Consider the following 25,927-nt stretch of genomic DNA (forward strand, 5'->3'; position numbering starts at 1 on the left):
AATGCCTGCTCTTATTTCTGCTTTAAATTAGTCCAAATATCTTGTTAGCTTAGAGATCCTCAAAAACAGAAACAGCTCTAACAATTATGTCCTATGGAAAGTTTTCTGTTCAGGTTGAATGTTGTTCTCAGGGATCTAGAGTTCTTGATTTTCACATGTTTACCTTTATGAATGAAGGGAAGCTAATTCAAGCAAATGCAATTTATCAGTCAAACTCCAGAGATGGAACTTGATTTAGCTAATTTTTCTTCAGTTTGAGTAAGCACACGGGGCCAGATTCAGTTTACTTCAGTCTTATGATGGTGGAACTAAAAAAAAGACATTTTTACTCTGAAATCTAGGTGGGTGGAATAAAATCAAACTGAACTGTGGCCTGGGTTAGACAGACAAAATATACTTGTTGAGATTAAGGTGAAATAGGTCCATGTTAAACTTATCAGATCAATTTTCCATTAAAAGAATATTGAACTGATAAGCCCTAAAAAGACTGAAGGGACCATTTAAGGCAATTATTAAAGCTGAGTAATTACCTCTGGAGCAGTAAGGTCCTATGAATCCAGGGAAGCAGTGGCACGATCCCGACACACACTCTCCATTCCCATAGCAGTTGTGTGTGCACTCTGTCACAGACTCTGTGGGTGCAGAAGTGTGCAGCTATTAATACCTCTATGAACTGTCATGTTCATAGAAAAAACCTTTAACAACTGCATAGTGAAAGAAAATGGCATGAAAACCAAGCTGACTTCTTTAAAGAATTACGTGTCTCTTATGTGCTGTGCTCTGATCCAGCATGGCATACATTTACAGCTGTTTGTCTATGTCCCACTAAGGTCTAAGCCTCCATAGCTGTGCACTGCATGCTTACCGTTCGCAACTAAGCCCTGTTAAGTAAAATCCACAAAGATGCATTTTAAATTAGACCATATAATTCCATGTCCTTGAGACATTTCCTTCCCCTGCTGTCTCCTCTTCTGCATCACCAACACCCCAGCCCCGTGAATGACTGATCATGCCCACACAAGCCATGCAATCTCCTGAGTGTTTACAGCTCAAATCCTCTCTGAGTTGAAGTTAATCTGACATATCCTACAGACAGATCTTGTGTTCTTTCAACAGACCAACGCTCATAAATCGTAGCCCCAAAAGACCAGGGCCCTCATTTTGATGGGCGTTAAGAGGACCAACTTTTATGTTATTACTTTAGCTTGTATTGGATGTTCATTGAGCCAGTGTCAGACTCAAGCAATTTTGACCTCACACATCGATACCTTCATATTTGTAGGGCTGGATCAATGGGACTCCCCAAAGGAAAGAAAAAGAAAAACGTTAACTCAACCCTAGTGTTTTTCCTTCTCCATAACCCACAAGGAAATTTCACAGACTTCAGAACACGGAACAGGTTGTTAGGAGGGTAGGATCAATGCTCTGTACAGTCTTGCATTATAGTGCTAAGCACAATAATCCACTGCAGTGGAATGAAGACCTAAATCTACGCTGTGCTCTGCTCAAACTTTGTGGAAACTCAATTTGTCTGGGAAAGATTCTCAGATACTCACATTCAGGCCCAGCTGTTCCAGGAAATTAAAACCTTCCAAACATGTCATTACACATCATTCACACTCATTAGCCCTCCCAGCAGACGTGTGTCCTCTCACCCTGGATAATAGTGTTGTAGGAGACAACTTCCACGCTTCGTCCGTCGTTATAAAATGCAAAGTGCCACACCCCTGAGTCCAGGTACTGGATGAATCCGGCTTGGTGGACGGTGACCGGGTGATCGATCCGGGCCCTTGTGTCTGGTTCGCTCAGGGTCCACTGCTCTTTGGCAATGAGCCGGCTGCCATCCAGGAGCTCCACAAAGTCATACTGTACAAAATACAGAGAGCTTTTGTCAGCAGATAGAAGCGTTTCCTATTCAGTCTAAAAAGTAAGAATGTTTTTTTGTGTAGGATACTTTGTATGCAACCAGTGGATTTCCCTCTGATGGTATATATGCAAAGTTTTGATGCAAGAAACAGCCAGAAGTGAATTGTGTATACATAGCAAATATTCACGTATAATAATTGTTGATTTTCCTGTGGCAGGTATTTGGAGTTGATAGATATTGTCTGGAGAGGTGTTTGTGTACTGATGGAACTGATACAGCTCTGAGGCAAATGCAAAAACTATGTTGTGAACTCTGATGGGAATTTAAAATACATTATGTGCTTATTACAGTCTGTTAAATTAACCTTGACAATGTGGTGTGAAAATGCTTGTCTAAAAGTCGGATTGGTTCAACGCTGCTTCATCTGCATTGAATGAATAAAACATGTATCTGTTTAGTTTTTCCAGATTAAGATTAGCATGAATGTCACATTTTAATGTCTCTAATGTTTGATATGTTTAAATTCTGTTATAATTACATTTATTTACATAGATTTCTGATAAAAATACATATATCAAATGTAACAGAATTTGTGTATTTTTCCTTTTTCTTATTGCATGAGAGTATTTCTTTTTTTCTTCTCAAAATAAAAAAAAAAACATTGATTTACTGTGTAAACAAGGTGCTACGAGTTATTCCTGCCAATGAGTAAAGAGGTGCATCTGCTCTCATTGCACCTGCTCAGCAGCACCTGAACCACATTTTGACTGGCGCCGTAACGTGTAGCAAAAAAACAGCGCAGTGCATACAGTACAAACAATCCCCAAACAGGCTGCAGGCTGCAAAGTAGCACAGCAGATGAAGACAGCAGATCCCCAGGCTAAAGCAGTTGTTAGCTACACAGATGTACTGTGTCTACACTGAAGTCTGTGGCTGGAAAAAGAGTCTGTGGGCTGCTAAGGAGTGCGATGCATACAGATTGGCTCTGTAGCTGCGTTTTGAAAAGAGCAGCAATTCAAACCCAGAGATGAGGCAGGTTGCTGCGAGTTAAAAAGCACCGTTCTTTTTCAGTTTTCATATGCAGATTCCTGTAAGATTTCTAACAATTTCCGCATTATGCTACAATATATGAAGGAAAATGTGTTTATGGGACAGTTTTAACATTTTTACACAAATGTTGAGATTCTGCAGATATATAGCAGTCTGTTTATTCATGCATGATGGCTGCCACTATAGATCAAAGTCAACAAGGTTATTTTTACACAAGCACAGCCTGACATGAATATTAGAAAGATCCCCATCATACAAACAGACATTTGGAAATTCAGACAATTTCAAGAAGATCTTGACTGACTGGAAGGAGGGAAAACGGTCGTCTGAGAGATTAATAATGTACATTTCTTATTCTTATTAACATTTATTTATTTTTTGTTATTTTATCTCGTTAGCCTGTTTTTGTGTTCCTCTTCTCTATTTTTTGTATTTACTTCGTGTTTTTACAAGGAAAACATTTAGGAAAATAGTTCAGACACCTTTGACGAGGCGAGCTAGATGCAATCCGTCCAAGCTGATTATGTGGAAGCAGCTCAGCGTTGCTGTTTCTGCAGCATAAGAAGGATTTTTTTCCCCCTCTTCCACCAGCCTCAGCCATACTTCTCTGACTTTGGAAAGAACTTCTACCAACCATGTGACTACAAAGCCAAACATCCCCCACTGCATGCACACTATTCATGCTACCGAGGTGCTCCGAGTGCAAACATTACATGTATCTTCAGCAGGCGCTCTCTAGTACCAGGTTTTCTGAGACTGAAGGTGAAACATAGAAAAATTGAAAAAAAAATCCTAAGTTCTTTAAAACAGCTAATTTACTTTGCTGTTTTGTTCATTTTTCAGTTGAATTCAGTTTGATATATGTGTTGAAGTTTTAGTCATTGACTTAAGAATTCTTCAAGTAGTTAGAAGATATATCTATGCTTTTATTTTGAAGTGAGTGAAGACTGTTTCCTCTCTCACATTCTAACAACAGAACTAACAACCCTGCAGTTCTCTAAAATGGTTGAAAGAAGCATAAAAAATACATCAAATTCAGAGTTTCAGCAAACATAAATGTGTATAAAGCAGGAGAGAGGTCAAGTCAACATCCCGGTTCAAACTCCTTGGAGAGAAGATGAGTGGGTTGGGAAGAGATATTAACCTGGCAGAAGTTGACTTCTTGTGTTGTTGACTTGAGGGGGAAGTAATAAAACAGTTCATCCCACAAGCATTGCACCCCCTGGCCAATCGCATACATCTTGATTACCTGGTGTGAAAGCTCCCTAACTCATCTCAATCTAACAATACAGGTGAATAGCAGTCATGAGACCAAGTGTGAAGAGGTTCCCAGATATCTCATGGATTGAGGGGAAAAGTCTGTGCATTCCCAAGTCTTTGAACGCAGACTGACTGAATGCAAACCTCAAAGAAAAAAAACAACAAAAAGTTACTTTCTTCAAACTTGTCTGATTTGTATCATCACAGACAGACACTCAATAGCTGATGGAGGAAGTCTATATTTGACAAAGGTGGAAAGGTTGTTGCACTTAAATGCTGTCTTGTCTTCCAAGCAGTGAATGCAACGAACAGTCAATATCTCTCATTGGGGTCTTTCATGCTCAGTTAAGTAAATGCATTGATTTGTTCCTCCAGTACCTGAGCAGAATGTAGTTTAGAGGCAGACACAATGGGCACAATGTTGAACATTGACAAGGATGAGTGTCGGAATAGCAGTGGCTTAAAACATGAACGTAGCGTCTTGCTAATAAGGATGCTTTGGACTTTGATTTTGTTCCGTTATCTTTTTCTATTCATCCTTTCTTTCTCTTTTTTTGCCTTGGAAGTGCAGACTAACTCACCTATTGTTACTTATATTGAACTTTTTTCCCATCAAAGTGTGGTCTTAACACTCCACACTTAAGTAAAGCCCACCTGTACTAAGAGGGAATGAGTAGAAGGTGAAGCTGAGAGCTTTTTCTGTTAAGTGTGGAGGAAAATAGCTATTGTCTGAGAGCTTTCATCACCATCAGCACACACCAGACACTAAGATGCTCAGAAATGTCATTCAAGAGTTTTGTCGTCAGACATTCTGGAAACACTTCAGTTTGATATTAGCGTATATTTATGGGAAAGGAAACACAGATAAAAACAAAACTAAGTTTTTATTTACAAATGAGCAGATGTTCAAAATTCACAACACAGTAAGTGAATTAATAAGGACAAATAAATTACCATCAATAATTAGGATTTATTGACAAAGTTTCTATTGTGTTAAAAGTAAGAAAAATTTCAATGTTAAAACAGATACTTATTATTTAATTATAATCTATTCAATTATTTGGTGAAAGCTGATTTTAGATTTCCATTTTGACAACACATTGATGACAAAGACTTGATGAAGCTATAGAATAACAAAAATATAATGAAAAACTACAAATAATTAACTGGTGACAGATTAGTATAATGACATGGAAAACAAAAAGACACTTCATATAAGGTTTGGCCATTTAGCAGTATTTACATGAAGTAGTGCAGGTTGCAATAGAAAAACATTTTACATATTTTGATGCAAATATTTTTGTTTAGCCTCTAGAATAAACATTGGCAAACAAGAGACTAATTTTTCCCAAACTTATTTTTAGATGCTTACGTCGCCAGGCTCCTCAGTATTTTATGGTTCCATCTGTTTTAGTTAAAATTGTTAGGTGGCTTTTATTTAAAATCTGTCTTGAGACAAGCAATGCTTTGGTGTGAAGGGTCAACATGTGGAAATCTGTTCCTGCAGAACTAAAACTAAACCCTGTAATCATTTTAGATTAAAACTGAAACAGTTTCATAACCAAAATCAACTCTGTAGTCATGAATAATTGCTGTCAGTCTTCACTTAATTCAAAGGTTTTGTGTTTGGCAATGATTTACTTTATTTTCTATTATTGAAACTAAATATCTCTGTGTTATGCCTTAAAGCAAATATCACACTGTTCTCTATTTTGCCATGTGTGCTGCATATTGACAAATTTGCTCCACAGGTCTAAGTTTATGGAAACAAAGACACTTATGTGAATCACCAACTCCTGTCATGTTTTTGAAGTTTTTCTGTTCTGTTCTTGTGCAGGTACACTGGGATCAAACTCCCAGTTTAATGCAGAATATGGACAACTAAACTTAACTTTATGATGATTTGACCAACTTTTGTTCTGTATTTAAACACCAAGTCATCATTTGAAATAAAAATATTATGTATTAAAATGTATTACTATGTATTACTAAGTGGTCATATAATAAATAGGAGAATCAGTAGTAAAATAGGTCAAATGGTTATCTTGAAATTTGGTTTCAAACATTGTTTTGTGTTAAATGCAGTGGTAGGCAGTGTTGGAGTGTTATTGATCAAAGGTGGAGCTCCTTCCTACGCAAGGCAGACATCAAATGGTTTTGTAGAGGTATTATATTTTTTCACAATTTGCATTTTAAACAATTGGTAAAGAAGTACTTATACTTCAAATTCAGAAGTGTGTGGTATATAATAATCCTAAATACATGCCTCCCCATTTATAAACAAATGAAATAAAGTAAAACCCAATAACGGTAGAATTCCCAATCAGCGCCTGTTCAGTACAAAAAAGCAAAGTTTTCAGGGTTTCTTTACCTGAGTGTGCGACGGTACGAGACCCTTTCGCCCATAAACTCCAATCAATGCGCTCTTCTGCACAGAGATGTTGAATTTAAGGAAGTGTGGCTGCTCCATGCTGAGCTGAGAGCGCCAGAACACCCCTGGCGGGACGCTCTGAGCCACCCGCTTTCCGATGTCCACCTGTCCGGTGTCGATGGAATTGTTTTCAGGTTGAAGAATCCCAGGCTTTCCTATAGCAACATTAAGAAAAGAGATTGTTTATTCAGTCACATAAACCACTTACACCTTACAGTTTTCATAAATTATTTCTCTTTGGGTTTTTCTTTGCTGTTGCTCTCCAGTGTTTCTCAATTAAGACAATACATAACTGTGAGTTTCATATTTCCTCCAGATGGGCTGTGACCAAGCATGACAGGATTAAAAGCCCTGTTTCCAAGCCCTGTTGAGCAAAATAAATAAAAAGAACCATATACAGAACCATATATATTTGTCTTTTTATAACACATTAACAGGGCAGATCTCCCATTTTGTTTTTGGTCCTTGTGGTTCATGGAGTGAGGCTTCATATCAGATAAGGTGTAAATGGAATCTGTCAGAAGCACTTAGAGCTTCCTTGCCAGAGCAGGAGCTGCAAATCAAAACAATTTGCTGAATGATGTCCTCCAACTGTTACCTTATAGCGCCAAGATTCAGTGAGAGGTTATAGAGTATAGTATGTACTTACAAGGAAAACTGAAGCGGTCAACGTTTTATCACCTGAACAAATTTTCCTATTAAAAAGTAAAATGCATGAAGCTATTGCCATAAAAAAGCTGTGGCTGGTGTAGGCATGCTTATAGAAGATACAGAGCAAGCTTGGCTTTGCCCCTCCTCTTCAGAGGCATTGTGGTGTGCCGACACATGTACTGTAGCTGTGACTATATCTGTTTGTGCCAGACTTCCTTTATTTGCATGCCTCAGTGTTGGGTGTGTAATGAGGCCATTGCCTGTCACTTCCGCTTCAGTCAAAGTGAGGCTTGGAAGCCAAGTTTACCTCTGGGGAGAATAATAGCTGGCTATTGATTGCCTTTAAACAGTCCAAAACCTGCCTCATGCTATCTTAATTAGCAGTACTTATGAGGATTTAAATCTAGCCCAGTTTAAACAATTGAGCTTTTGCCTGGCCTATTCAACTCAATTAATGCTTCCGTGGCTGTGCATTCTAAGCAGCCACACTGTGCTCGGAGATTCATTTGGTTGTTTTTTGCAGTAAAGGTGAGCTGAGATGGCCAGCTTGCTTGTTGATGAATACACAATAACCCAAGATTATGATTAGGGACTACAGAGCTGTCTGAAGTGACTCAATTGGTGAAAGATCTCTATAAATTTCCCATGGCTCTGTTAGAAAAGGACAGTGGTGGTAGTTTTTTTATTTATTTTTTTACTATAGAAATCTGTCCTTCTTGTCATTTAATTCTTGGCTTGATTAAATTTATGTACACTCGGATACTTTAACTACCCATTAACTCATTCTGACAGGTTTTAGTTTATGCTTATATATTCATTTGAGATGTAAATTTATCTGTTTTTTATCGGCACAGTCATTGTAATAAACACCATTTGAGTACATATGGGGATTTTGAGGTCTATTTAGTTTTACACAAACTTATTTATTGTGTCTTCCTCTTTATTAAAGATAAAAATCTGATAAGAAATTTTGTAAGCTTGAGGTTCTATTTAAAGTATTATAGGTTATGTGAAAAAGCATATTAAAAATCCTTCTTTCAACCATGAGTGTATGAAAGTTTATTTTCATTTCAAGTAAAATGCAGCCGGAGCACATAAAAAATGTCCCTCTGTTTAAGATGTGCAGAACATTTCTAGTCGGATGTTTATATTGTTTATAAATGTAAAATGTCTCAACACTTTTTCAAGTGTGGAAAAACAATAAATTCAAAACATCAGTTTGAATTTACTGTTGATTTTCTCTAATCTAATTGAAAGGCTTAAATATATTAATATACTGCTATATAATAATGCTCATAAGACCTGCCTTTAAATAATCTTCAATAAAATGTAGGCCATCCATTCAGAAAGTTTTCTGTTTTCAGAATAGCCAATGCAGACCGTCCTCCTCAGATGAAAGAAAGTTAGTTAACATGATCAGAGTCTGCTGGGGCTCATGTCTGCCATGAACTGGAAACTGCTGGAACACCTGTGGCCACAGTGAAGCAAATTTCACACGCTCCAATATTAACACCGTTAGGCTTGACTGAAATTTGCAGCTGCCCCTCAGGCACATGCCAAATGCTCAGTGAGGAAAAACATTCATATTGAGTGTAGAAAAGTATTCATTTTTATGGCCATAGTGACAATGTTTGGATGAGTCAAGATGAGGCTTTAAGGCTCTAGAATAATGGACCAGCACGGTGGTGGCACCATCATGGTTTTGGGCTGAACTGCTGCCACTGATGCTGCATTGGCCAAGGATAATGGAATAATGAAAATGGTGGATACTTCCAAATTCTGCAACTTCATGTCAAAACATGCCAGTTGATGCTTAGTCACACCTGGATGTTGTAATGGGCAATAATTCAAAAACACACCAGAACTGTTTCTGGAAGGAAAGAATGAACTCAAGTTCATTCTGAAATCAAGTATAAAGAAAATAGATGGACTTGTTTTTTGTGCTTAAAAACAAAACCATAATTTAGATAAATTAAACTAGAATTAAAGAATAAATAAAGAAAAAACCCAGCAGAATTATGCCACACCCTTGTGGATAGCTAAAAGCAGCTTCTTGCTAATACAAATATTAGTGAGTTTTTTAAATTGTAAATTAGAGCTTATTTGCATTATTTTGGACCATGAGTGGATGACAACTTTCACAATACATGTAAATAAATTATTTGCAGGTGCCATATAATCTCCTCTCAAACTCTCTACTTGACTGAATCAGGATGTTAACAAATAATTTTTAACACATCTTCAGCTGAAACTGAATTTAAATTCAGTTTGTTCATTAAATTTCTAACCTCCATTATTGAATAAGTGTGTTCACACTCACACACCCACATGCGTGCGCACACACCCCCACACACACGCACACACCTGTTCTGTTACATTTATGTGTCAAAATCTGAATAAGTTTGGTTCACCATTAAACCTAATATAACAAGAGGATTATGAGATATGATTTTATTAACTGCAGTTATCTTTGTTGCATTTTTGCTTCTGACAGGATTATGTCAGGATTATGACATCTTTGCCTAAAACGTGTTGGAAAAACTGGAATACATTAAAGTTCTGGTATTTTGCGCAAATAATTTATTTTTAAAATGCACTTCAATCTATAAAAAAGAGAATAACATTTTGAAATTAGAATGAAAGCAAAATAAAAATGTCTGAGCTGAATTGTAGTTATTTTAGGTTTCAAAGTCAAAGCCTGGAAAATAATTCTGTTTTCAGAAATCTTTACATTATTTCTCTGGTAATTAACCAACATCAGATCCTAAAATATTCACATTTTCACTTTTATTAGTAAGATCTTGGAAGATAAATAAGTAATTATGTTCATATTAATGGGAAATCACAACAAAGTGAGAATTATTGTTGTTATTTTTTTAAGTGTAGAACTTAGAGATGATGCAGAGTCCATCATGTTGCAACAGCATGTTTCTATCACAACCAATCCAAAAAGTAGCTTTAACGCCACCTATTATGGGAACAGGTCTGTTCCGGGTTCTGATCCAGATCTACTGCTGCACGTCCACAATTATTATCAATTAGAGAAAAAATTGAGTAGATCCAAGGGGACCCTGGAAAAACCATTTAACACTGATGTTTATAGACATCTAATTTAGTTTTCATGCTCATACTGTGCAGTGCTGCAGGAAAATGAAAGCAAAGTGCACACAAGTGACCACAAGCTGGTATCAAATGGCCCGAGCTGTGCTGCTGTGCTCTGCCAACAAGAGGTCACAATAAATGACAGCAAATCCGTCCTGCTAAAATTTTCCAAAGAAATGCAGCTAAAGTGTGCTAAAGGCGTAAATAAATGTTATTAAATAAGCAGTAAATCACAACTATATTTACTCTTTTTTTATCTCTGTAACCACAAACTATCACTGTAGCGTTGAAAAAAAAAAAAACCTTGTATCTTTTATTTATAAATTTTGGTTTTGTTTCGTCAGTCTGTATAACCATCTGAATAATCAAAGTGTCCCAAAAGGTTGAAACGAGTTTTAGATTCTTTATCTGATGAAACACTTAAAATCTATCTGTTGTGTAAATATCTGAAAGAATAAATTTGAAGGAACGGAATGTCTTAAACATTTTTGTAAATGGTCCACAGCTTTGAAAAGCACCACAAGTGGTGGGCATGTAGAAGCAGGTCAGAGACAGTTTTCCTGCTGCTGCTGCTTGTTTCTGCTGACTTGCAGCAGATTGGAAGCAGGAAAGGCTGAATCTGTACGGGAGGCAATTATGGCTGCTATAGTGCAAAAATTCAAACATCAGTCGCTGTCATTCCCGACATTGATGTCCTTGTATTGGCACCATTAGGAAGCACATATCAGTATTTATGCATAAGTTTCATAAGATACAAAAGGAAGTTTATTTTTTTGAAGACAGATTGTGTTCAAATATTTTAAGCATCACATCTGCAGGTTTGTTTGAAACTCTTAGAAATCTGTAGCAAAGGTACATAATAATATAAATAATGCATTTGTTTATTGTTACTAATCATATATTTGTCATTTGTGTTAGAAACTACATAATGTTAACAGCTGTACTGTTAACATTATACAGCAGTGTGTCATTTCCAGCACTTTGCAAAAGTATCTACACCCCATCAGAACCCCCTCAGAATTATTTTCCAATGATTTTTAAAAGTTGCCAAAAAGAATAAAACACCAACACGGACGCCAAGGTGTAAAAATGTAAAATTGTGCCTGATTTATAATTTAATAACAATCAGCCCAATAGTTGATATGTTGATAGAAAATAATTGTTTTAGCAAACATAAATTTTAAGATTTTATATGCTTAAAATAACTTTAACTAAGCAGTTGGACTGAGAAGACATCCTTGAGGGACGCCACATGAAAGGGGGATTGAGGATGATGAAAAACAACTCAGCTTGTACAATATAAATAATTCAAGAGGGATTCCTTTAATGAAAGCACAATTCTTCAGTTGAAAGAATAAGATGTCATAATCCAAAGTGCTCATAAAAATCTAAAAAGAGTGCTATGAATCTTTTATTAATGATCACAATCATTAAAACCTTTCAGAAGTATTAATATACAGAGCTTTTGAAGCAGGATGGAACATGTTAGTGGCACCATGTTAGTTTTTCCTGCTTCTTGTTTAAAATGAGCCAAAAGAGTTTCAGTCATAAGGCGGGTTTCGAAGATAAAAGAACAATGTCAAGACATCATCTAAGACCCATTTTATAGGGACATGAGGTCGTAAAGTCCACTGGGACCAATAAAGGGAGCTCAGACAATTTCTAATCACTTCAGCTAGCACAAAAAAAAAAAAATGCTTTAAGTGATGGGAAATGTCAGAGAAAATGAGGGAAGAAGAGGGTCATAGATAGGGGAGCCTTTCAGAGCTGACACGAACAATCTTTGGCACAAAATCCTTCATAGTTTTCATTTACGTCTCCATCCAGGTGTGTCTGACAAGTCAACGTTTGCTTTCACTTGACACCACTGGGAGTTTAGAATGACATAAAAGAAGCAACCCTGCAATATAAACAATTTGGCACATTTAAAAAGCAAAGTCACAACTGCTTCTGTATCCAAATATGGCATGAGAAAAAAAAATATTTGAAACAGTAGGATTAATTGTACAGGAGATGTCAGTGTCTTTTTTTCTCACCATCAGCAGCCAGAGCTGTTACTACGCTTGACTGGGTGGGCCCTGCCTTCCCAACTCCCCCGTTTTCAAAAGCTGGTTGGTTTTCCAACTCCTGAAGCTGCCAGTTGAGACCAAAAAGGTGCATTGCTGCGAAAAACACAGACATAAAAGATAAACAAATCACTGTGTGGGCTTGCAGGAAACAATAAGCAAAACGCAAATAGTTTCAAACCACCAATCAAGCCACTTATGGACAAAAGACCTGTGGGAGCGCGCAGTGCAGGCGGAAAAAAGCAGCTGTTTAACGCCAAACATTCGCCTCTACATTCTGTTGTCTGTGGCCAGTCAGCCAATGGGTGGCTTTTGTGTAAACCTTACAGCGACACCGGCCAGACAAAGTCATTTCAATCGATATTGTGGCATGTTTCCTCCGGGAGTGCTGTTCATTAAGGTTCCAAAGTGTCAGCTACTGCATCAAAGAGAGCAGCAGCTCGAGTTTCTATTTTGACACAAAGCTTCCACTTCAGACAAACACAAGATCCATTGGAAAAGTCTTAAACTCCCGGAGTCTAATATGTAAGAGTTGCTGCTAGTTGTGTGTGAAAGACTGAGACAGGCTGGGGGGCTTGGGTGGTGGGGAGGGACATGAAGTGAAAGACTTTTAAGAAAGTGGAAGGCAGAGTATTGAGAGAGATGCTCACAGCAGGAGATGGAAGTGAGAAGGTTAGACTCTGCAACACTTCTCTCGTTGTCTTACATAACTAAAACGTGTCTGGCTTTCATTCAGACAACCTGCTTTATTGTCACAGAATTGGATGCAATCAAACTGTGCTCTTGTTGTTTTGGGAAAGTGAGGCGTTTCTGCGAGCGCAGCGAGAGGGCTTATCTCCTTCAAAGTCACCAGCCAAGGGAACATGCTGAGGAAGCATCTTGATTTCCGACCATTTGATCTGCGGGAGGAACTTTTCTCCAACACCCGTCGCACGCTGGGAAGATGGATATCGACTGCAGCAAATAACATGAGAGGTGGATGCAGGGCCAGAGAGAATATCAAATGTGAAGGAGACCAAAAGAGAGATGGAAAACTGGTACGAACAGCTTGTCAATAGATACTTTGTCAAGAAACGGGGTGCGGGTGTGCTTTGTAAAAAGCCTCCTGATGGAAATACATGGCATCAGTGGAATGGGGAGGCACAGAAGACGTGTCCTTGGCAGATCAAGTGAACAGGTGTGGCGTAGCCTTGAATTTCAGTCATATTTAACATCAGAGTGATGATATTTAGCCATCTAGCATATTCAGTCCAAACCATACGCGGCCCCACAGTCTATTTCAGTAGCCAATAAAGTGAACCAGACAAAGGAAACGATTTCTGATTGTTTCATCAATACTTTTAACAAGAACAATGCTTCTGAAACAGGAGTGCCGAATATGAAAGAGATTTGAACACATCGACTAAAGTGGGAGAAGGCTTAAACTGTGTTCACATCTCAATGTTTTTCTGACTTTAAGTGTTTCATCTTTATCTCAGTCAGTGAACTGAAACTTGCAAAATAATGCAGGAAACCTTCGGTACATGCACTGAAAACTTGGGAAGGACTGCGGTCAACCTTGTGAACAAATGAGGTGACATGCAGCATTGATAAATTTTGGTAATTCCTAAATTCAAAGGCCTTTGATAAATTTCAGTTAGACACAGTTTATTGTTTTAATCAGGTGACTGGAACTGGAATATTCCCAATTGACTGCAGGTTCTAGTTGTCATGAATGGAAAAACAACAAACGGAAGATTTTCTGCCATGACTTTTTTCTTGCTCTTCTCATCCTACATGTTTGTATCAACACAAAATCAACAGTGGAGTTTTTAATTCCGATTAATAAAGGTTTGTCAGCTGGTATTTAGAAGATTTCTTGTGACTTTCCTTCAATTAAATTGTTCCACAAATTCCCAATTTATTCAGTTGTCCTTTTTGACAGAGTCGGGTTAAATACAACCAAGACAAACAGCACTTGTGGAAGAAATGGCTCGTCATCTTTTGTTAGAGATAAATCCTACAATTGCTAAAATCTGATGTCACTATTTTTGTTTACATTTTGTGAAGAAGGAAGGTGAACCTTTTCAGAGGTTTTTCTGTCGTTTCCTTCAGTGGTTCTTGGTGCAGCGCCCCCACGGGCGAGGAGGGGAACAGGTTTTTCAGAGGGTTTGGTTCGTTTGACAGTGCAGTGTGAAACTGAAACCAGAGGAAAATGAAACAATGTTGCAATTGTGTTCGTTAATCGATCTATGTCTACTGGACTATCTGGTGTAAAAACATCCTTAGCTTAAAGGGGGTTAGTGTCAAATGCATGCTACATGTTTTAAATTTTATTTGTAAAAATGTTGAAATCTATGGGTCATTTTTCATCATTCTGTGTTAGTCTGCCATGTAGGAAGGAAGGAAGTTGGCTGCAGTGGATTTTATTTGGGAGTATCAGATTAAAGGGCTGAGCAGTTAACACCACATAACTATTTATTTGTATAAAAACTCACTCACTTTGTGATTATGCACTAATTTCTGTTAGTCTATCAAACAAAATCCCAGTAATATACACTGATGTACGAGATTGTAGCCCAACAAAATGTGAAAATACTTTGGAGCAGAGAACATAAACAGACAGGGATTACACGCAAAATATTACAGTTGTGAAGAATATGAGAAACTATGAATGATAACACTCCCCAACATTTCATGTCTTCATTTCAATAAACACTGATAAATAAATATAAATGTTGGAATTGTCGTCTTGGTTCAAAGTTATTCTGAAGAATTATTTCACAAACATCAAAAATTGTAATTTAAATTAAATAAACTAACACAGGCAATATGTGAAATCCCACTGAAAGAAGTACAATGTAGTTGAAACCGAATGTCTTCAAGCCTGAAAATAATTCTTTCCTATATTTTGCCGTCTTACTGAGATCTTCTAAATTATTCCTCTCCTGGAAATCATAGTTGCATTTAATCCATCAGCTCTCAAAATCCTGCACAGATGGGACCTGCAGCTCCAGATAAATGCCACCCGCTGGACAGAGCATCCAGTTCTTGGATCAACATGTTCATGGCTCTCACTGAGGTAGAACAGCCTCTTAATCAGATCTGAAAGCCTCAGCTGTAAAGATGAAGCATGAGTGTAAGGCAGAACTTCAGTCTAAAAAGAAAAGAATGCACCAAACCCTGACCAAAAAAAAAGACTGACAGCGCCAAATAAAAGTAGGTTAGTACATTACTTGAAGAAGAAAAAGTAGCAGGTTCCTTTCTTTGAAAATGCCTTAACGTGAAACAAGAAATGCATTTAAGAGGCAAAGACAAAATCAGCTTTATCAAGGGAAATGCTGCAGGACAATCACTGCACTCACACAAGGAGCTACAGCCTTACAGGAGAAACATTTCCACTAATCATTTTCACATTTAATGCTCTGCTTTAACCTTTAAGTTGACTAAAAACTTCTTTCTTTCGGCTATAACATCTGTACCAAACTGCTGTCCCTGAGGTGGTGAGGCGGCCATGTTTAAAATGAACACGACAACATTTAACCTAAAGAACTGTAAGAATGAACAAATGAGGCTGGATACAAGTTTCTCTGTCTGAAAGGACATTTCCTGCGCTGTGTATTTACGCTGGACCCCAAATCAATTTAACGTAATAAGGAAAGAGGTTCTGTTCTCTGCACATCTGTCTCATTGTGTCAAAAACCCTCCATGAGAAAGGAAATTGTGTATCAGAGGCGACAGAACTGCAGAGAGCTGCTCTCAATGCTCTCCGGCTTGGATCTCCACTTACCTCATCAACAAATTGCTTTGAGGTGAATAGCCCTCAATTTATAAATTTACATAAGTTATTTCTACACAGCGTAGACCAGCTCAATTAATATTTATAGGCCAGGAGCGATTCTCTTCCAGAGCAAGAAGGCTGAAAAAGCAGGCTTCTAATCGCTGATGTCAAAATGTGCCCTGGTGGAACATCAATGTCAGCGATGACGGAGAGCTCGAATTTATAAGTTCACTCCACGCTTGTTTGAGCTCTGACATCCACCACGCCTTTCCTGTGCTGAGGCAACAAATACTGTTTTCACCATAAAAACTAACTCATACTTTGTGATAAAATCTGATTTTCAGATCAAAGGTCAAAGGTCCAGAACAACAAATCCAATTTGTTAATTCTGTTTACAATGTACAAGTGGTACTTTATGCCTACAACTGTTTATTAGTGACCCTAAGCTGCTCTAATTAATAAATATGAAGCATAATGAGTGCTCAATGTTTTTCCAAATTAATTACTTTTCATGCCTCAACAAATAAAATGGTTTTTTTTACTCAGAGCAATAAAGAAAGTAAACACAGTATCTCAACGTGAGTCCACCCTCACATTTCTGTAAATATTTTATTTTGGAAAGAAAATAAATGTTTCAACACAGTAAATGTCTGACACTTTGGTGGAAAGTTGTGCAGCTTGAAAAACTCCATAATAATGGCTCTTAAAACCGTTTGCTTAAATTAATTAACAGCCATCTAATTACAGATGTTAACAAATGTAAACTTTAGCAGTTAACACAAATTGAATTTTCATAACAGAATTACAGTATCTTAAAATTATTATTTTTAGATAAATGTTTCTTATCATGTTGGAAACTATTGCTTTTGTTATGTTTTCTATAAAAACATAACAAAATACATTTAAAGAAATGTAGTTTTATGTTTGACCTTATTTTGAAAAGGAACTAAACTTGTTAACTTCCAATACTATATATTTTTTTTCCAAAGGTCATGAAACATGTGTGTCTCTAAATGAGCCTTTCTACTGAGTTGAGGGTGAAAATGACTCTGTGAACTGTCAAGGTTGCAGACCCCAGCCCAGTTAGTGAGCAAATTTCGCTCCAAAGAATCAATGAATTTAGGTTAGGTATGCAAGAAATTCATCAAAGGTAGAAATTTGAATTTTTCATGGAAAAACGCAAGTTAAACTGACTGATAATAAGACATGACTGATCCTTTTTTTTGCACAATTTTTGAATTTCCCTTTTTTGAATTGACTTAATTCTGGAGCTGCAGAGTTTTATGCAGAAAGAAGGTCCTGGGTTCGAATCCCAGCCTGGGGTCTTTCTGCATGTCTTTCTCCCCATACAGGTTCAGATTCTCTCTGGTTACTCCAGCTTCCTCCCACAGTCTAAAAACACGACTGTGGGGTTTACTGATGTCTTTAAAACTGACTTTAGGTGTTCCTCCCTTTGAGTCTCTGTCGTCCTGTGATGGACTGGATACCCGTCCAAGCTGGACCTTAGTTACTGAAGACTTTTGTAGCCAAGTATTTGTAAAATTATATACATTATTTTAATATAGACCTATGTTATTCAGTTCAAGCCCCTGCAGAGTGTGCCATAGAAACAAACTGGGTCTGTGTGTCCTGGCTCCAGATCAGAGTCATATTCAGATTCTCTGGTACAGAGTAATAACCTCTAATACATGTAACTTTCATGCATTTATAAGAGAGCAAAGAGGCATATCTGCAGTCAGAGTGACAACAACAACTTGGAGCTCAACAGCTCTGGATTATGGAGCTAAATATTATTTCTACTAGAAGCTAGCTGCTACAAATGCCTTCAGGGGATTCTTAGAAACAAGCAGAGCAGCTCATGGCTGAGAGGCTGCTGCTCTCAGGACAGTTTCTCCATCATTCCCAGTTGGAAAAAAATCCCTTCTACAAACCTAACCAGGGGTTTAATTTTGGATTCTGTGGTAAATGAAGCAAAGATTAGATTCTCTTTGCTTCTGTTCAAGAAGAATTTAAAGCTGTAATGTTTTTATCTCACAGGAGGAGGTTCCTGCACCATCCTGTTTAAGGAAGTTTCATCCATGTAAACACAGCGTTACAAGCCATAATTTCTGTTATATTACTTGAAAATGAGCATCTTTAACATTTGTAAGGCAAAAGATAAGCACTCAAATGAGTGAGGTAGAGGAGGAGGTCATCTTTCTCTTGTTTTCACACAATCTGTCCGCGTTGTTTCTGCACTCAGAGCAGCGGAGCTGAAGTCGGTTCTGATTGGCCCGTCTTTTATCAGAACAATTGTTGAAATTCTTCCAGTTCAGCCAGGTTGCAGTAATGGGAAAAACTCACCTCAGCAGGTTTGCCTCATTTGAATTGCAGGAGCTGTTGCGCTCGATTAGCTAGTCTCCAGATTTTTAATGCAGCTCTTCTTATGAAGATTTTGTTTTTTTACATAAATAAAAACACAAAGCAAATAAGTTGGTGTGTTGCCATTAACTTCAAACATGGGCCATTTTGGCAAATAACAAATGCAGCTGTGTATTTATTTGTCTTAGAGCTTATCTTTTTAATAATGAGGCTGAGTGAGCCAACGGTGGAGGAGTATTAAAATATGAGTGCACATTGTCACTATTTCAGTCATGGCGCCAGGTGGTGAATGCAAGATATGAGAAGTTGTGCAAACATTCTCAGACACCTTGAGGCAAGAGAAACAAGGGTGAGTTTGTTAAAAACACTCAAACATAAACATGAAATTCCCAAAACTAAATGAGTCCAGTTCAGGAACACTTAAGTCCAAAACTGTTTCTAAATTATGGGAGAGAGAAAAGTGAGGTTTTGACTCCATGATTATAACTTAAACCTTCATAAATAAAGTCAAAGTCTATATTCCATGTTAGCTGTATTATACTTTTACAGTAAGACTGTTTAAAAGAATTGAAGGTTTACAGACATAATAATGATCATATTAACTATACACCAGGTTTGTACCACATTTAATCTAATGGGAAATTAATCTCCCTCTAGAAACACTACAATCAGTAGGAAGATAAATACATCATTGTATTTATTTAGTTTAATATTCACCTTAAGTTCTTAACACATTCTAAAAAATGACTCCAGTGAGTCGGAGTGGTGACCTGCCCAGGATTGCCCTGCTGATATTAGCATCTGATATGTTGCTCTTGATTCTGCAGTAAGTACATTGCACCTTCTAAAATCAGATGCTAAATGTGCTTTGTTCTGTTTTCAACCTTAAATAGTTGTGAATTCATTTCAAAAATTGCATTTCATGAATAGTTGAGTAGTTTCTTTCTCAGAAGCAGAACCATAACTTTAGAAATTTGTGGACACAATGTAACTAGATGGTTACATTGTGTGTAACTATTAATTCATGTGGGCTTAGTAGTATGATTTTAATTTTTCTGTCAGTTCATACTGTTAGTTTCCTCTGTCTCCACCTTTGATATAAAGTAACTAAGAGCTCTGCAACCTAAAATCTTTTCAAAGAAAGAAAATCTTTGATTCACACACAGTGGATCCACTCAGGCTCAAAATTTAGAGTCTTATCTTTTATCTTTATTTTAAAAAAATAATCCACTTATCAAATGGTCATTAGACAAAAATTTGAATGTAATAATCTTTTTTTTTTCCCATTAAAAATAAATTTTTAAGATGTTTCTTGCAGGCTGCCTCAAAATATTTGCAGATGGCAGGTGACTAGAATCACTATGTGAATTATGACCTTTATAGTGATGGGCTAGTTTTGATTCTGTATTCCATATAAAATGCAAATAATCCGACAACAAGACTGGATCAGCACTGGTTCTTATGGATATTGGCTGAAATTACTGATCTAGATGGAAAGCTGTTGTGTTTTTGGAAATCAGATATTGGTAGATTTTCACCTGTTGCAGAAGCTGCATGCCAGTGATCAGTCTGCTGCTCAGAATCACCTTCTTCAGAGATATTTTAGTGTTAAAGAGGAGAAAACACAACATCTGCTGTAATTTCCGTGAATTTACAAACATCTAGAGGGGTGGAAGCTGTCTCAGGTTTATACTGCAATTAAATAACTGAGGAGAAAACTCTGCAGCTCTAAGGAGGAGCATCAGCAGCAACATGAAAGCTAACCTGAATCCGACATGTTGCTTCGTTTTATTTTTGATCTTTTAACCTCAGTATGCCATGAAGCATGAAGAGTTTGGGAATATTGGGATCCATGCCTTTGACGCAAGGCATGAATATCTACATTACAGAAACGCCACCAGTACTAATAAAATCATCTAAAACAAGATTAAATGTATTTTATTTACTTAATTAATGACTGTAAAAGAAGAGCTTATTAAGGAAGGGTTTTGTCACAGAATCCAGAAACTTTTCAAACCATTTTAGAAAAATTTACAGAAGAATAAATCTAAAGAGTTGAAGCGTTTTTAAAACAACAGTTAACGTTATTGCTTTGAGGATAATTATGCTACTATAAAACTTGTTAATAATAATAAAAATGAATGGATGGGTAGTAATATTACTGAGTGTCTGTGTTGATTTTTCATATGAAACATTATTAAATGTTTACAGTTATTTAAATCATATATGTGAATTCCATCATCTTTATTTATTGTAAGACTTGACATTAATGAAATACATTTATTGCTCTGATCTCACATTATGAAGAAAAAGACTCAGGTATCTAAATTAATAAGTATAATTAACACACTGCAAACAAACCCCAATAGCTCTGCAAAGATTTATGAGATTAAGAATAAAAATGTTGTGAATGAATAAATATAGCAGAGCAGTTTGAAACAATAGCTGAAGAAGTTAGACTTTCCCTCAGTAAGCTGAGCACATTAGCCATTGCATCACAGTGTGAACCGCACAAAGTAACAAACCAGTTAAGTCAATGAAGGGATTATGAATATCGATACTGATGTAGCACATTTATGACCTCTCCTCCAAGGGAGCACTTCCCCTCTCTGTTCAGCAATAAAACACTGGTTATATAGGATCTCTCCAACATCGCTATATTTCTCTTTATACAACGGTGTCACATTTCCTCTGCCTCCAAGCTGGGTGAATACTTATATATCCGCTCAGGCAGAAAGCCACAGTGGAAGGATTAAAGGCTTGGATGACAAGGGAGGGCATGAGGGAAGATGAATCTGTAACAGGTTTATTGCTGTGGTCAAGATTCCAAAGGTTACCAAGGAGTCAGCTTTGACATATGCTATAAAAACAGCAAAAAAAGAAAAACGCTTTCTTGTAAGAAATAATGCCCCAAGGAGGGAGAGTGGAGGGAGAGTATCTTATCCTCCTGACCGAGATAAAAGCGCTTCCTGTTTCACCACATAGGACAGTTTTAGTTCTCGTAGAACAAAGGCTTTGTGGACCAGTCTCTTCTTTACATTCCATGTTCTGAAAACTGGTTCTCTTTTTGTACAAATTTGGTTCAAAAACTTCACTAAAACAATCCTGTTTGAACTTCAGAGATGGTGTTTTAATGTAAACTCAGGTGGACATAAACAGGGCATTGTTCTGCGAAGCGTTTGATCACAAACACTGGGATGATGCACAGCTTCCTGTCAAATAGAAAAGCAACAACAATTTTTTTTTATTATTGGAGGATGTACTGATGCATTGTCTGCATATCTGACTGAAGGCTTGGTCAGATAAACTCCTCTGAATCCTATCTCGACATCTGCAATTGCTGCAGAACAGCAAGGAGGAGGAATGCCATCTCCATTCACTCCCAGCGGCATGTCAATCATTTGTTCCATTTGACCGGAAGACAATTGTTCAATGCTAGAGCAGATAATATTCCCCCACCTAAATCTGAAATTCAGTGCCTCTGGCACAAAAAGATATACTGGTTGCATAAACTCATGTGACAGGTAGAACTGCATCTCGTCACCAGGTCCTCAAAAACTCTCAGCTGCAGCTGAATGTGTGTGGCTTTTTGTTGATTCTTCCAAATAAACTGATTTGAAACAGTCGACTGGGTTCTGATGGTGAAAGATTGCAGTTAGTAGGAGTCTGTTTATGAATTGATACGGAAACTGTACCAACAATGCCCTGCAAGGCAATTTATACCTCGTTTTGTTATGTTGCAACCACAAACTTCAATCCATCATCTGTAAATAGAATCAGCTCAACGCGAACTAAAGAGGGGCGTTACAACAGAGTACCAGGGCCATTGTAGATCATTTCTGCCAAAAAGCTCAGAAATTGTAAGCCTGAAATTCTCAAAGTCATAAATTTTCTAAAAAATATATGTTATACTATAATAGTAGGCACAAATGTGCTATATCTAAACTAGCATTTTCAGACATTGGACATCAGATTTTAAGAAACACCCTTTGAAAATGATCCAGCTGTGCATCTCATAAATGTACAAATTTTTGAGGATTTCTGTCTGTTTTTACTTGCAAATGTCTGATTTTATTATTCTTATACATCTGACTATTATTAATGTCAGGAAATGTCTTATTTTTGTCTTTATTTTTTATAATGAAAATGTATTTATTTATTTGTTTCCCCAACACATTTATCTCTACATTCAAAACCCTGAAAACACAAAAGCTGTTCTAAATTAAATCTTACTCATTGTCGAATAGGATACTTCAGCACAACAGTTACATTAAGTGGCTGCAATCATTCTGCTTAAAGTACACAGTGATTATATTCAGTCATATTTTCTAATATTTTGATATCAATCAATGCTCTCCTTGAGCCAACAGTGGAAAAAAACATTCAATTTGTAAATATAACAATCCCAACCAATGACTGTCACAGCTCTCATTAAATATTTTTTTCCGACTATAATTATGAAAAAATACAATGACTACTGATTCTTACTGCTAACCCACCATGACACTGTTATAATTAATCATAGAAGATCGTGGTAACTGTGGAGGAGATGCAGAACTTCACAGCTCAGGTGGAATAGTCTCTCCACAGGGTAACTATTAGCCGTTCTTTCTACAAATTTGGTCTTAATGGAAGACTGGGAAGGAGAAAATATCCCTGAAAGAAAGCCAAAGGAAGTCAATTTGTAAGCTGTATCAGGGAGACATACCATGAGGAAAAAGTTGGGTAGAGGGGTGAAGGGGTTAATGCCATGTATTCCACACTTTTCAGAAATTACAAGTATGAAGAATGTGTAAGGGGTGTGTATACTTTTGTATAAAGTGCTAAATCTGATAGAAGGGCTCTTTGGATGTGCGCCCATGACTGAGACTAAAGCAAAACTCTGCTTCACAGTCATTTAAAGTTTTGGGAGGAAGCAGGTCAACCTTCGGATTTTTTTCCTTTTAAAGCTGTTTTAATACCTGTCAGATTCTTGGAAGCAAATACATTTCCTGAAACTTTCCCATGCGTGCAGTGCAACCAAATGTAAACTTTTGCCAAACGTTACAGCTGCTGCAATCTCCTCTGAGCCTTACCTATGCAGTAGCAGAGAATGATGGAGAGAACTACAGCCACGGCCACGGCGATCAGGGCAGTGCATTTCCAGGAACAGTGTTTAGGTGACTTCTTGAACTTGAAAGCCCCTCTGGACAGAGTGTTTCTGGGCAAAGGGCGTGCAGGCGTGGAGTAAACGGTCCCTGTTGCCATGGTGTAACCGGGAGCTGTGGCGCCAAAGAACGGTGTGGTTCCCGTCCCCGTTTTAAATAGAAAGTGCCTGAAACAAAAATGAAAATGAAGATTATAATCTTATGAATTTAAAAGCTGGTTGCTCTCTAGCATTAACTCAAATCCTAATAGCTTAAATGAGTTACGAATCAGTTTAAGCTGCTAAAATCTTAATAAAAGTGATTAACTCGAACATATTTAACACCACTCAAAGACTCCAACATGAGCAGCTCTGCAGGAGGATCTCAGCTTTAATCTAATATCCAATCTTATCCTGACACTGAGAAAGGTGGACCAAAAGTACCTCATAAAAACAATAATCTCACTTTTGCCCTTTTACAACCAGGCCTTTGCTAATAGCCCATTATACCTGGGGTAATTAACAGGGTTTAATCAAATACACCACAGAGTGATCGTCTTATTAACTTTTAAACCCCACGTGAAAAGCTCTTAAGTAAATGAATTAAGTCTTGTTGCCACACTTGCCACTACTTAGAGATTAATACCCAAATGCCTTCCGGCTTATGGGGACAGCCAGGGAAATTGAACAAATTGACCAAGGTTTGCAGACATTATACCAGTCTGCAGCTGTATTATTATACTACTTTTTCCTTTTTATTTAACCAAATTTTAAACAAATGTTTGATTTCACACTTGTTTTTTGTATTGTTTTTATATCTGAAATAATTAGAAGCTCCAAACAAAAGGTTTAAATGAACACCACACTGTTCTTTTGCAGGTAATCAAATTGCTTATGTGAGTTTAAAAGAGAGGAACATTGAAACAAAATTTATCATTAGTGCAAAATGCAACACTCTAAAAGTAAAAGCTAGCAAACAAAAGAACTGGCATTCCTTTTTTAGTATAAAAACCCCTAAAACATAATCATGAATGGATTGTTTAAGGTTATTTTATTATTCAGGAGAGGCCGCTCTGCATGAACACTTCACATGCTCTCTTGCACACATTCCACCTAAGGCTGCCTCTCTGGCTCCATCACGGTTCTGCCTGTTCAACTGGAACACTTTGGGCTGGAGCTCAACATTGTCCTTCAAAATGTAGAGAGGTCACAAGTTTCAGAATCTATTTAAATAATCATATATAGTTCATACATGGTATTTACATTTTCACAGCATAAAAATACATTTAACTTTTTTTTCTTTCTCTGCCATTAAACAGAATATACCTGATATTTTATGTTAGTTAGTGTGATCCAAATAATGAAACTTTTTTTTTTAATTTTATTTACACTGCTTGTTATCCAGCATCACAAGTTCACATAAAGTTTCTTAGCCTTTGGTTGGAATCTGTTTTTTAAAGTTGGGTCAAACATTTTGTTTGCAGTAACTTTAACCCATTCTTCCAATGACACTCTGACCAGCTTCAACCAGCACCTTAATGCAGTATTTTAGTTCTTGTTCATTTTGTACCAAAACAAAGCATGTCTATTTTCTGAAATCTGTGACTGCTGGACATCCACGTTTCGTTTATACTTGTGGAGTAAGCAGAGTGTTTGGGGCGAAATTTTACAAAACATAAACAGATGCGCCTCCATTTAAATCTAGTGTTTTACAATGGTGGTGTTATGTATTTCCCAGGAAGATGGCACAATCAATTAATTGTTACCTTGAGTTTTTATAAAAATACTGTATATATCAAACATGAATCAACAGAAAGTTGACTTCGCAATTTGATGCCTTGAAATTGGTGTCTGTCTCTTTAAGAAGCTCCTACTCTTTCTGACCCTCCGCCTTCAGCATGTCACAACAATGCTTCTCATTTTACCATTTACAACCAGAGCGTTGGACTAAGAAATAGCCTGTATGTTCAGTTCAGCGGATGTCCAGTTCCACCAGGTGTTTGCTAATTGCTGCTGCAGGCACCTGAATGGCCGCCAGGGGAGATTCAAGGATTCCTCACACATGCAAGAAAAAAACCAAAGCAACTCTCAAGGTATATTTTTGATGAGTTAACAACATAAAACATACAGTATATAAAGAACAAAATATAAGATTTTGTTCTTTACATCCCCCCTTTAAATGATCCAAGCAGAAGCTTACACAGTCATGACATAAATATCTGGGCTTTTCTTAATTAGTCAAAGGCACAGAAAA

General features: G+C 37.1%; 1 protein-coding gene across 6 annotated transcripts in view; it reads right to left on the reverse strand.

Moving 5' to 3' along the window:
* LOC114139297 (teneurin-3) overlaps window positions 1–25,927 on the reverse strand; it is a 187,966-nt gene that overhangs the window by 73,075 nt on the left and 88,964 nt on the right. For 5 of the 6 annotated variants that reach the window (XM_028009148.1, XM_028009151.1, XM_028009150.1 and 2 more), the window contains exons 5-9: window positions 23,624–23,862; window positions 12,398–12,523; window positions 6,549–6,763; window positions 1,656–1,866; window positions 531–632 (exon numbers count right to left, since the gene is read on the reverse strand). In XM_028009148.1, the coding sequence (XP_027864949.1) occupies window positions 531–632; window positions 1,656–1,866; window positions 6,549–6,763; window positions 12,398–12,523; window positions 23,624–23,862 (893 nt within the window). The remainder of the gene's footprint in view (window positions 1–530; window positions 633–1,655; window positions 1,867–6,548; window positions 6,764–12,397; window positions 12,524–23,623; window positions 23,863–25,927) is intronic. The other variant, XM_028009152.1, reaches the window with a different exon arrangement.

The sequence above is a fragment of the Xiphophorus couchianus genome, chromosome 23 (assembly GCF_001444195.1).
Source record: "Xiphophorus couchianus chromosome 23, X_couchianus-1.0, whole genome shotgun sequence".
NCBI lineage: Eukaryota > Metazoa > Chordata > Actinopteri > Cyprinodontiformes > Poeciliidae > Xiphophorus > Xiphophorus couchianus.